The sequence below is a fragment of the Propithecus coquereli genome, unplaced genomic scaffold, assembly GCF_000956105.1.
Source record: "Propithecus coquereli isolate 6110/MARCELLA unplaced genomic scaffold, Pcoq_1.0 Scaffold253, whole genome shotgun sequence".
Classification (NCBI taxonomy): domain Eukaryota; kingdom Metazoa; phylum Chordata; class Mammalia; order Primates; family Indriidae; genus Propithecus; species Propithecus coquereli.
The window spans coordinates 1,236,157-1,249,204 of NW_012148097.1; the positions used below are offsets into that span (position 1 = coordinate 1,236,157).

The window sequence follows — 13,048 nt, forward strand, 5'->3', positions numbered from 1 at the left end:
CCACGCTTGTTCCCTGCTCTTCCTTCTGTACCTTTCACCTCAAATATGATATGAGATGGGCTTTTCACACTAATAAAAGAAAAAACGTTCTCTAATGCCACCTTCAGCCAAGGATGTTGCCTTCAGTGTTTCCAAATAGTCAGCATGCATTGGCCACCAAGGATTGCATTATCCTTTAATTAAGGACTTAGAACCAACCATGCATGGAGCCTGGATTGCAGAAAGACCTGTAATTTAAAACATAAGAAATTTAAAAATTAAAAAAAATTTTAAATTTAATTAGCATTTGCTTTAATTAGCATCTGCTTTCAACCATTCACTCGGAAAATAAGTTATGTACGGTACTAACTCTGCTCGCCTCTCACTTCTTCACTTTTAAAAAGACCCACTCCAGCGACAAAGGGTTGGGACACTGCGGGAGGAAAGTGGCGAGGGAAAGGACAGCAGAGGTTCAAGGGGCGGCGCGGCGCAGCACCCTCCCTAGGGCACCAGGGAGAGCCCGGCGGGGGGCGCCGGCACGCGGCTGTGCGCACGCGCGGGGCCGCAGGCGGCTGCTCTCCCGCGCTCCGCTCCACTCCGCTTAATTTAGCCCTTCGGCGCTGCCTCTTCCCACGTCCCCAACGCCCAAGTTCAGGGCGACAGAGGACGGGGTGGGGAGGATCCCAGGGCTCCTCAGACAACGATGTTTTGGAAGATACCGCGTGGGTGAGCAGGAGGAAAGCAAGGACGTTGAGGGCAAAAAACCATAAACCGCCGCCAGCCCGCGCTCTGCAGGGGTCGGAGCAAGGCGCAGCGCTCGAGCTTGCGGCCAGGAGGGGAACAGCCGGCGCGCGCTGAACCCCAGGGGCGGGGCGAGCTGTGGGCGGGGCCGCTTGGGAGGCCCTGCCATTGGAGGGCATAGGGGGCGGGCCCGAGGAACGCCCCCCTCTCGCCACCAGCCCCCTCCCTGCCCCTGCCCGCCCACGGTTTCGGCTCTTCCCAGAGCCTCCCAGCGCAGGGAAAGGAAACACCCGGGGCCGCCACCGTGCCCCTGGACGCGGGAGCCGCGAGCCCCCTACCGCCCCGCCCTCCCTCCGGTGACGTCACCAGGGGCGGGACGACGTGGCTCCACCCCCAGACCCCCGCCGCAACCTCGGAGTGTGCGGCTCCCGCGGAAAGCCGGGCGCGGGGCGGGGCTGCTCAGAGCTAACGCCTCTGGTCACCCTTGACTGCAGCCATGACCCCGCGGCTCCCCCTCGGCCTCTCACCCTCCACCCACAGTCGCACCTGTCACTTTGCACCTTTCTCTTCCTTTCCCATCTGAGCATCTCCAAATGTCCGAGTGTGGGGACGCGAGACGGGTGCACGAGGGCAAGCTGCCTGGAGAAGAAAATTCTATGCCAATCTCCTTAATCCGTTTGCATTTCTACTGCTTGTTTGATATTTTGACATCATCTTGTGTAGTTTTTCAAGATTTGGGAGTAGGTCGTTTTCATTTTTTTTCTTCACAGGCTAAAAGGAATAAAGTTGGCCCATGCCTTCTTTAGCATTAGATTCAAGAGGCTAGGATTTTTTTTGATGGGGGGGTTCTTTTCTTTTTGGTGTAGAAGGAAAGAAAACGAAAGTTTACCGGTGTGTAGAAAGGAAATAGCCCTGTTAATTTTCATTTTTGACTTAAGCTATCGTCGAGAGCGCCTTGCACAGAGCACAAACACAGCTCCGGGAGCATCCCGTTGCAGAGTAGTCTGCGTACGCAGGGTCTGTGCGGGAACGTCAAAAGACAGTGCAGGTGTGTGTGGGTCTGGGCGTGCGTGTGCGTACGTGATGTACGTGAGTGCGTGTAGTGTACGTGCGTATGCGGCCCAACAAATAATCCCAAGAGGCACATCAAGATTAGAAAGAAGCCCTCACACTACCGCTTGCCTTGGAAATTTCCTAAAGCTCTGCGTTAGTAAACCAGTAGTGCCCGAAAATCTTCTTAGCAGAGGCTGCTTCCCCAGCGCCCTCCCGGCCCCTAAAACAGGTGTCGCCGTGTCTCACGAACCTGCCCTTCTTCGCCCGCGCTGGCCTCGGAGGTGGTGAAATTCACAGAGGGCACACCGTGTATATTTCAGAAGCCCCACGCGTGCAGACTAAACCCCCGGGGTCCGGGCGCCTGTGCGCGCTCGCGCGCAGTGTGTGCAGAGCTGCCAGGGTGCGCTTGGCATGGTTCTCGGGCGCGCGCGTGTGTTTGTGTGTGTGCGCCCGTGTGTGCTCGTGTGTGCTCGTGCGAGGGGCCGGGCTGTGTGCTCACGCGCTCCAGGCTGCGCCCAGAGCTCAGCGGCTGGGTTGGAGAAAAAGAGGATAGACAAGTGCAGGGAGCGGGGCGGCCATGGGGGGATTTTGAATTAGCAGAGCTGGCTTAGCTGTTTTTCCCTCTCCCGCATCTGCTCCTTTAAACCCCACTGCACCGCAGGGAGAGGGCTGGATTCGCTGTCTTGTTGATGGAGGAGGGGGAGCAGGTTGAAACAATTGAGTGGGCGCGCCAGGACTCCCCGGCTCCTGGCGGGGAGGGGAGGGGTAGCCCCAGCTCTGCGCAGGGAGGGGGCGGGGTTGGGGGGCCCCGGGAACAAGGAAGGGGGGTGACCGCGGGATGGGGAAGTGGTCACCCCTGGGAGGCGAAATTTCGTTCAGACCGCACATTAATTGGAGATATCTGATTAATTCCAGTTTCTGATGACTATAAATGGCGATTCTCTACCAAGGTGTCTATATTAAAAAAAAAATCATTCCGTGTCATCCCCCACGTCAGGCCTGCTCGTGGGCGTGAGGCTGTACTTCCTCCGCCCCCTCCTAATGGAGTGAACCATTCCCAGCTCTTCCTCTCTCTCTCTCTCTCTCAGCCTCTCTCTCTCTCTCTCTCTCTCTCTCTTTCTGTCTCTTCCTCGCTCCCTCTCTTGCTCTCCTCCCTCTGCCTTCCCGGTGCATAAAGTCTCGGTCGCTCCCGGAACTTGTTGGCAATGCCTATTTTTCAGCTTTCCCCCGCGTTCTCTAAACTAACTATTTAAAGGTCTGCGGTCGCAAATGGTTTGACTAAACGTAGGATGGGACTTAAGTTGAACGGCAGATATATTTCACTGATCCTCGCGGTGCAAATAGGTAAGTGGCCGCCCAGCCCGGCTCTGGGCGGGAGACGGAGGCAGCCAGCCCCGACCCGAGGCGCAGAGGGGTACCCGCGGGCCCGTGGCCGCCCCAGGGTGCGGAGAAGCCGGCAAACCCCCGAGGGTGGGGGCATCAGCTCCTGGGGACTTGCGCGTCCGGGTTTGGTTTTCCTGAGGAAGGAGACTCCAAACGTTCACCGGGAAATGTGTGCGGCCGGCCGTTTTCCGGATAGGGCTTATCCCCCTTTTTCCAAAGCACACGTCCATTTTTGCTTCTCTTTTTGGGGTTAGACCAGCTTTGATGCGCTCTGGGGCAATGCATTGGCCCCTGCGATACTGCAAGATCTTATTTTGAAGGGTCGAAAGGTGAATGCAGGAACAAGATGGCTTAGGCAACTAAGACTGGAAAGTTTATGTGCAGAAAGCAAAGATATTCCGGGGCTCAGACTGCTGCATTTAGAACTTTGTCATTCTCCCGCCCCCATCCCCCCATACCCTAGCTGCAGCGTTTGCACCGGGCACCGCAGACCGGCTGGGGGGCAAATCCAGAATGGTAGGGAACCCCAGACCACACACTTTAACATGCTTACCATTGAGGAGGATGAATTCAGCCAAATATACGTGTATATACTTTTCTAGGCACGTTTGCCTGTTACTTTACAAATCGGCGTCTGTATTTTATATGTAGGAAAGGGTTAAGAAGTGTTTGCTATATGTCATGTCGAGTGTTCATTATTTTTTGTTATTGTTGATTGTGGAACGGATGTATTTAGTCCCCATTTTATGTTAAGGAATGTTGAGTTACACTGTCAGGGGGCTTTTTAAAGTTCACATTTTTTTCCATCCAGAATGAATTAAACGTGTGGGAGGGGGCACTAGAAAACCCCCTTTCTCTGAAGCCCAGTCAGAACATTCATTAAGGTGGCCTAAAAGTGAAAGTGAAGCAGGTTATTAATAGAATGGACGAAAGGTGGAAAAAAACTCTTCAAAGGGGTTTTCTGGAGACGGAGGGAATTGTTACCCCTTATCAGTTCAGGCAGTAGCATTCTTTGCAGACATCTTTGCAGTATTGTGGGGGGGGGGGGTGCTTTAGGGAATTGGTTTGGGGCAAGAAAGGGAATACATAACATGTGTCATGAAAAATGTGGAGGAAACAGGGTTTGGAGTTCTCTAGACACTAAAATGGATTCTTTGCAGTGGGGTTTTATGCATTTGACATGATTTTGAGTATCTGATATTTTTTGCAGAACCATTATAGGGATTTTAGAGTGTGTGACTGCGGGATTTTGGCGTTTTCCTTTAATTCTAAGAAACGGCAATGCTATGAATCTGGTTGTTTTGAATCTTTGACATTAGTGCAAAGATCTGCAATAAATGAAAAGCATTTCTAAGGGGCAGCAAATCCCTTAAATGTTGGAAATAAGTGAATGTGGCATTTTGCAATTAGCCTATGAATGTTTAGGGAGCAGAAGACAGCAGCTGTTTTTGAGATAGGGGTTTTCATCAGAGATGTTTGGGGCTCTGTTTTCCCAGTGCGAAATAACCTTACTTTGAGGGGTTAAAAAAAAAAAAAAAAGTCGGTTGTGCATGAGGGATGCGTTCTGAACACATTAACTTCGGCCTGAAAATGACCATTTGTTGGCTGTGGAATTGAAATTGAGTGTATTTGTTCCCGAATGTCTGCCCTTTCCTGCACCAGAGCCTCGGTCTTTATTAATTCATGGCTAGGAGCTGTCCCAAATCATTGACATTTGGCAAGAAAAGTGGGGGCTGGGGAGGGGCGGGGAGGTGGAGAGGGTGGTGAACGCGAAAGAAGACGCTGCGGGAGGAAGTTTGGAATGAATGAGAGGAGGTCGAACAATTGAATGAACGGATGGAAACCGCAAGAAAGAGACACCAGCGAGGACAAGGAAGGAGCCAGGGTCGCCCTCCCGAGCCTCGTAGAAACCGGGTTTAGGAAGGACAGCGAAAGACGCGCGGGCTGCGACCTGCTAGGACGCGTGCGCCTGCAAAATCCGTCCCGCGCGGAGGCTCCCGGCCTCCCAGAGAAGGCTAGAACCCAAGGAGTCACAGTTGCAAACGACAGAAATTTTCACGACTTCTTATTTTACACGCGCACACACTCACACATGCGCGCTGTGCAGGGTTTTCTCCAGCAGCGCCTGGAATGATAACGTGACAAGAGCGCTTCCCGCCCCCGGCGAGACCCAGTTCCCCTTTTAAAAATTGTCAGTGCATCTAAGGGGCTTCTTTTTCGCCACCGAATTTTGGGGGTGGAGGTAAGGGGTGAGGAGAGACGGGAGGGCTAGGTAGGGGAGGGTGGACTGCATTTCGTTTCGGTTCTTCGCTTCAAAACGGTATTTCTGACATGTATTATAGAGGAATGCAGGGTTTATTTCATTTTGAACGAGTCCGATTAGAACAAAGATTCGTTTATTTTTGAGACTCTATGTCAGTGTTCGATTTGCCATTATTGTAGTTGCAAGGGCATTTAATTGCGTGTAAGGGGATCCGGGAGGTGTAGGAAGGGTTACATGTCTGCCCCAGCGGAGGTCGAAGTTAACCTTGGTCCCTTCCCCAGCGCTTCCCGTTCCGGATTAGAAAGCGCAAGGCCCGCCTCGCTCTTCCTGCAGCAATTTGCAAACGGTACGCTCTCGGCGGCTGCTACGGGTTCGGTCACCTTCCCCCTTGTCTGCGTCTGGCCGGACGCTCGGGGACAGGCGGCTGCGTGGGGGGGACGGGGGCAGTGAGGTGTCCAGTCCTCCTGGGACACAGTCACACTCGAGCCGCGGCGGCCAGAACACCGCCGGGGAAGGGGCGGGCGCCAGGGCCGTGGGCGCTGCGTGCTGACTTCGATCCTGAGATTTACCCCTGCTTCCTCTCCCCGCCCAGCAGCCCAGACCAGGGCCTCTCCCGCGCCCTCCCGGCGCCAGGTGCGTTTGACCTCTAGGTATTGAGCCTCCAGCCCGGATCACTGGCCCCAGGTAGAAAGAAATGGCCTCGGCCGCGCCGCCGGCCTGGAGCCTGTCTCTCCCGTCCCGCGCCTCGGGGTTTGCTGACCTGAGGCGACAGCGAAGACCTCGGTGCGGCCTGGGCTTCCTCCTCCACCTCCTCCTCCCGCCGCCCCAGCTTTTATCCCGGCCCCCTCTCCGGAAAGCCCTGAGCCAGAGGCCTTGAGCCCCCGGCAGCAGCGAGTTCAGCGCTCTGCAGCCAGGCTGGGATCTGGGACCCGGAGAACGGTCTCTCCCGGGTCCTGTCCCGCGCGGTGGCAGGCTTTTCGGGGGCTGTGTGGGGAGCTGGGAGCGGGCAGAGGCAGAGGAGAGCAGGGGGCCCAAGGCCTGGGCGGAGGTGACCCAGGGTCATCCGTGCAGACACGTCCGTGAGCCCGCCTCGCCTCTGGCCCTGACCTCCCAGACCACTCGTCCCCGGAGCTGGGTCTCGGCACGCCTAGGTAGCCCTCTTTCCTGTGGGGCGGGGCGCATCCGGGAGTCTCACTCGGAACACAGACTCCATGGTAGGCAATCGGCTTTATAATGAAACAAGCCATTTCAGTGACTGCTCCTGACTTTCAGAGACTTTATTTTTGCATTCATTCATTCAGCAGTGTTTGCTGAGCGCCCACCCACCGGGCGCCGCGCCCGAAGCTTATTAGGGCGAGGTGGCGTCGGTTGGACTGCGTGACCCCACGCCTTGCTGCCTCCCCATCCCGTTCTCGCCCCCGCACCCTGCTGTTAAGACCCCTTCTGTCACCTCAAAAATGGAAGATTGCATTACAAGAGCCGTGACAGGACTTGCTGGGGAAGTGTTGGGAGACGAAGGAGGGAGTGAGGAGAAAGAGAAATAAGAGATGAGGGAGGTGAGAAGAGGGGGCGATGGAAACAGAAAAAGATACAGAGCGAGATGCGGGAGGGAGCTGGGGGAAAGGAATGGACTCACCTACCTCCCACCCACCCACACCTGCTCGCACTCGGACAATCTGCACTAGATGAGGCGCTGGGTGCAGGTCGCTCCTTCTTGGACCAAGTCTCTCAGTCACCTTTAACACTGGGACACCCGAGGCTGGGCGCTGGGAGACACTACCCGACGGGCGATGGCGCAGAGTCCGGCCGCCAGCGGGCCGTGGGGCGGCAGGGTGGAGTTGCAGGGCTGCTGACCAGTGTCCCCTCCTCCCCGCAGCATACCTCCTGCAGGCCGTGAGAGCAGCGGGCAAGTGTGATGCGGTCTTTAAGGGCTTTTCGGACTGTTTGCTCAAGCTGGGCGACAGCATGGCCAACTACCCCCAAGGCCTGGACGACAAGACAAACATCAAGACCGTGTGCACGTAAGTGTTCTCTCTGGCGGGCTGGGCTTCTGTTCTGGGGGCGCACCTGAGGCCGGAGAGCGCTGCGCCTCGCTGTCTGAGCTCAGAGTTCTGAGCCAGCGGGAGTCCACGCACTTTGCCTTCTGGCTCCCACACCCAGGATGAGGCCTGGGCACAAGTCCTCTGGCCCGGAGGCCCAGGCCCCTGGTTTGGAATCTGCATTGTCCAAGGGGATACCACCGCCTGGGATGGGGTACAATGGAGGATCCTCCCGCGAAGGGCCCAGCGTCAGTATGCCACAGCCTCGCAATGCGCTGAGACCCAGGGGCGATGGGCAGGGAGCACTGCCACCAGTTCCTCCTGCTGCCACCAGTTCCTCGTGCTGCAAAATCTCTCTTGCTTTGAGGCAGTCTTCGTCATTCTTTCCTCTGTCGCGGGAGAATGAGTGGCCTGCCAAGTACTCTCTGAAGAACAGTTGGTTTTGGTTTGAGGACCCTTTTGGGGAATACTAGATTTGCCTAAAGGGAAAATCACTCCCCTATTCTGTCCATTTCCCGTTATTAAAGGCCCTTCCAATATCCACCAAGAAAATGTGGGAACAGGCAAGGGGGAGGTTTCTGGGAGAGAGATTGGAACAATATTTTATTGTGTGTTAATGACTTTGCCCCAAAAGGAGTGTGTCTGGGTCGTCTGGTGACAGTCTCTGCTGAGTTTATAACGGATCTTGAGGTTTGGGGTAGCCACCTTCCTTGGTTCCCTGCCCCTTGGCACATCTGCACAGTCTCCCCAGATCAGACTGCTGCAGTCACAAAGAGGGATGGGGAGGAGTTCGTGGCCAGGCCCAGCGGTGTTTTCTCAGAGTTTGGTTGAAAAGCCATGCTCCCACTAACGATGAGGGTAAGCGGCAGAGCCCTACTGTGCTGGACCTGCAGTACTTTAGCTGCTGCAGACCTTAGAAATGCCCCCACCCTCTGCAACACACATTCCTTTTATTTTGGAAAAAAGAAAAGAGAGAGAGAGAGAGAGAGAGAGAGAGAGAGAGAGAGAGAGAGCTGAATTTTCCTACCTCCACAATGGCTGGTTGAATAAAGTCAAGGCATGTTGTGTTTCTTGTGTCCCTTGTTCTCAGAGGTTGGAGTGACCCTTTTCCGTGCCATCCTTTCTCTACCGTGAAGTCCTTCCTCTCTCCCTAAGGGGGAGGGTGGCAGAAGGAGGGGTGTTTGTCTGAATAATGAAATGGGGGTCAGTTTTGCTACTCTCCTTCCTTAACACCCCAGTGCCCACTAGGAGCCAGAACAGCTAAATGGCTAGTACCTTCCTATACTAGAAGGCACAAAAGGCATCTAGTTCCAGAAGTCTGGTAATAGGTAAGAATGTATCCATGAGGCATGACAAAGGGTTACACATAGAGCAACTTTCAAATCCTCTAGCTTTTGCTGGAATTTCGTTATTCCAAACTATTTTAATTTTTTAGCAGAACTTTGGTTGTGGAAACCAAGGAAATGTGGAGGGCCCCTGCCTGAGGTCACAGGCCACAGCTGGGTCCAGGCCCTATTCAGTTAGTGGGGCTGGTGACTCAACACCCAGCTGAAGCCTACCTCCTCCCAGCCCCAGGTGGGTGTTTGCCCTTCTCTGCCAGGTCCTTCTTCCAGGAGGAGGCTGTCCCCATCTGGGCGTGATAAAGAAGGGAGCGATGTAGACAACCTTTGGGAGGTACGATTACACAGAAGCTCTTCAGGAGAGCAGTCCCCTGGGCCTCTTGGTGTCTCTAAATGTTTCTATTTATCACAAGTTGAGAAACTCGGAAGCCCTGTGCCCCAGGCCCCCCAGTCCTTGTAAGTTAGAGGTCATTAGAAATCATCCCGAGCTCGAGGCAATCCAACAAGCATCTGTAACTTCACCATTAGTCAGAAGATGGGGTGGGAGTGGAAGCAAGGAGAAATCAAACACCACGCCTGCCTTCAATGTGCTTGCAGCCCAGGCAAGCGTGCAGGAAGAGAGGGCAGACGCGGTGACCTGGCACTCGGGGCCCTGGGGAGGTGGGGGCCAGCCCCGAGTTACTGAGACTCACGGATCGACCCAGCTCCAAAAGGAGACGGCGCCCCAGGAATCGATCACGGGTTGGGATTATATTTAGTCTCGGGATCTATTTTGGGTACTCTGAAGAAAGGGGGACAATAAAAAAGGACAGGTTGGATGAAGGTTGTGGGGGCGGGGCTAGGAGCTGAGCCTGGGCGGAGGAAGTGGCTGAGTTAGGCTCCGGGCTCCGGGAATTAATGGGAAGGAGGGATGGGGGCCTCGAGGGCTGGCAGCGGTGGGCGCCGCGCCCGGCCTGGGTTCGGGCGGGGGCTCTACACCCAAAAGGCGGCGGACAGGAGGCCCCGGGGGACCCAAGCCCACGGAAAAGACTGGGATAGGCGGTCAGAGGAGGGACGCAGCGGGCGGGCCTGGAGCACTGGGATTTGCAAGGGCGGGAGAAGGCTCTGAAGCTGGCCCCGGGTGCCCCGGCACTAACACTCACCGACCCGGGGCAGGGGAGAGGCAGGCCGGAGTCTTCCAGACTGAGTCGGTGCGGGGGCCTGGAGAGCGAGCGGGATGGGCCCCAGAAGACCGCAGCAGGTGAAGAGGAGAAAGAGGAAGTGAGGAACGGAAGAGAGGAAAACGGAGGGAATGGCAAAGGAAAGAAAAGGAAAACGAGGAGAACAGGAAACAAAGGAGGAGGTGGGGTGGGTGGAGGGAGAGGATGAGGGCGAAGGCGAGAGAACCGCAGCGAGGAGAAGGAGGGAGGCAGAAGGGGCGAGGGGGAGGAGAATGTGAGAAGCCCAGAGGGGAGGGCCGTGCTCGGAGCTAGTAACCCATCTTGCAAGCTAAGAGGCATTAATGGGCGGCAGCTTGCAAGGCTTAGCACTGTGTTCCCAGCTTTCCCCGGGGAGGGCTAGCAATCTGTTTGCGCAGGCAGAGGTGCCAGCGCGACGCGGCGAGTGCGACCCGGCTCCCGGCTGCGGGGTCCTCGCCCCGCACCAGCGAGGTGAAACCAGACAGGAGAGGGTGCGGCGCCTCCCCCGGGACAGCGGCTGCTGGGGTTGGCCGAGGTCCCGCGAGTCCAGACCTCGCGCAGCCCAGGCCTGGGCGGTGAGGAGCAGGGAGGGGCGCCCGGGGAAGCGTGCGAGGCCGCCGAGTGGGGAGGCGCAGGGGCGCGGGCCTGGGGTCCTTCCCGCGCCCAAAGTGAACCCGCTTCTTGTGTTTTGTTCTGTTCCTCGCCAGATACTGGGAGGATTTCCACAGCTGCACGGTCACAGCCCTTACGGATTGCCAGGAAGGGGCGAAAGATATGTGGGATAAACTGAGAAAAGAATCCAAAAACCTCAACATCCAAGGCAGCTTATTCGAACTCTGCGGCAGCGGCAACGGGGCGGCGGGGTCCCTGCTCCCGGCGCTCCCCGTGCTCCTGGTGTCTCTCTCGGCAGCTTTAGCGACCTGGCTTTCCTTCTGAGCTGGGGGCCAGGTCCCCCCCGCGCCCACCCACACCCACTCCATGCTCCCGAAATCGAGAGGAAGATCCATTCGTTCTTTGGGGACGTTGTGATTCTCTGTGATGCTGAAAACACTCATGTAGGATTGTGGGAAATCCTGATTCTCTTTTTTATTTCATTTGATTTCTTTTTTTTTTTTTTTTTTTGCCAAATGTTACCAATCAGTGAGCGAGCGAGCACAGCCAAAATCGGACCTCAGCTTTAGTCCGTCTTCACACACAAATAAGAAAACGGCATACCCACCCCATTTTTTAATTTAATTTAATTTAATTTATTTCTTTGGCAAAAGAATCTCAGGAACGGCCCTGGGCCACCTACTATATAATCATGTTAATACATGAAAAATGATGGGCTCCTCCTAATCGGAAAGCGAGGAGAGGAGAAGGCCAGGGGATGAATTCAAGAGAGATGCCCACGAGCGAAGCGGATGGTGAATAATTCACGCTCACGTCGTTCTTCCACAGTGTCTTGTTTTGATCATTTCCACTGCACATTTCTCCGCAAGACAAGCGAAAGGACAGATGGTTGGCTTTGTGTTTTAAGGACAGGAAAGAGAGGGAAGGGGTTGAGAGAATGAATCTCTGGTGTGAAAGAAACGGCTTCCAGAAGAATGCTGCTGTGGTCACTGAGGGGTTAGCTTTACCTGCTGTTGTCGACACATCTTTCCACGTCCACTGCCTTTATTTTCCCTCCTCGCTCTTGTTTTAGCTGTTACACATCCAGTAATACCCGAATATCCAATGGTATAGATCACAAGGGGGGATGTTAAATGTTAATCTAAAATATAGTTAAAAAAAGATTTTGACATAAAAGAGCCTTGATTTTAAAAAAAAACAGAGAGAGATGTAATTTAAAAAGTTTATTATAAATTAAATTCAGCAAAAAAGATTTGCTACAAAGTATAGAGAAGTATAAAATAAAAGTTATTGTTTGAAATGGGGGCGTCGTTTGTTTCCTACCCCAATCTTGCTTTCTCGGCCGAATTTCCAGGGTCCCCGAGGGGAACACGTGATGCCAGGTGATAACTTCACCTGTTCACAAAGCTGCCGCGTAACCTGCCGCCTTATCGCAGACCCTCCTCACCCAGGGTACTGCCACTTCTCCGAAATTCTGCTCAAAGAGGAGAAAATGGAAGTTGCTTTTTTTTTTTTAAATAATGAATTAAAAAGCAGAGATTCTTTCTAGGTGAGGTCTGGAGGAACTGGGCTAGCTCGCAGCTAAGAAAGCACAGCGGCGGGCCCGCTGCCCCCGCCCCAGGCGGGTCAGCCCTAACCACGATTCTCCTCTTCCTCTGCGGTGGCCAGAGGCAGCTGGTGAAGGAACCGCCATTAAGGGCTCCAGCACAGGGGCCGAGAGGCTGCGTTCCCTGGCAGGGATCAGGTGAATCCTTTCATAATTAATAAGACAGCTCTGCTGAAACGGCGAGGAGACGGGGCCCTATTGATCTGGCAGTAGAGCTGCTTCCACCTCGCCTATTTATAGGCCCCGCATGGCCTTATAGAGAAGTAAATATTCCAGAGTAAACACGAGCCTAGGCGACCCGGGTCCGAGGGCTGCAGGCCTGGAACAGGCGGGGGAGGGAGAACTGCAAGTAGGTCTCCGAGTTCAATAAAATCGAAATCCGATTTCTTGGAGAAGGTGGAGGTGGGAGGGAGCTGCGGGGCCTCCGGGGCATGGGCGGCGGAGGGAGGAGGGTAGCGGGAGACCTCGGAGGCTGCGGCAGGTTCCCGCACGGAGAAGCCCGCCGCCCGCCGCGGGGAGGGTACGCCAGGGCTGAAATGCAATGTGTAAACAACCGCTAGTGTAACAGTTCATAAATCAAACCCAGTGGGTAGCAGCCCAATCTGCATTCCCCCCACGGATTGAATTCCAGCAACACATGCGTCCCTGCGCCCCGAGCGATGGAAGCTGCATCGGTTCTTAATGGCAGCATATATTACCGCCGCCGATCCACGCACGCGCTCGTGGGGCCGCTCCCGGGAACGGTCTCGCCCGCTACCCCCACCCAGCCCCCTCCTTAGCCGATCGCCGGTTCTCAGTCGAAACCAAAGGAGACCCGCACTGCGTGAGCTGGGTGGCGGTCCACCTGGAGACGC

At 55.2% G+C, this 13,048-nt stretch overlaps 1 protein-coding gene across 1 annotated transcript; it reads left to right on the top strand.

Moving 5' to 3' along the window:
- Positions 1–2,415: 2,415 nt before the first annotated feature.
- NRN1 (neuritin 1) lies at positions 2,416–11,888 on the top strand. Its single transcript, XM_012647009.1, has 3 exons — positions 2,416–3,117; positions 7,296–7,440; positions 10,684–11,888. The coding sequence occupies exons 1-3, from the start codon at positions 3,063–3,065 to the stop codon at positions 10,910–10,912; spliced, it is 429 nt and encodes a 142-aa protein (XP_012502463.1). The 5' UTR covers positions 2,416–3,062; the 3' UTR covers positions 10,913–11,888.
- Positions 11,889–13,048: the final 1,160 nt, after the last annotated feature.

What these genes read in the sequence shown, in the direction of transcription:
- NRN1 (XM_012647009.1), top strand. Translation starts at nt 3,063, where the DNA reads ATGGGACTTAAGTTGAACGGCAGATATATTTCACTGATCCTCGCGGTG. An exon ending in GATCCTCGCGGTGCAAATAG is followed by an intron (nt 3,118 to 7,295) that starts GTAAGTGGCCGC and finishes TCCTCCCCGCAG; the next exon opens with CATACCTCCTGCAGGCCGTG. An exon ending in AACATCAAGACCGTGTGCAC is followed by an intron (nt 7,441 to 10,683) that starts GTAAGTGTTCTC and finishes GTTCCTCGCCAG; the next exon opens with ATACTGGGAGGATTTCCACA.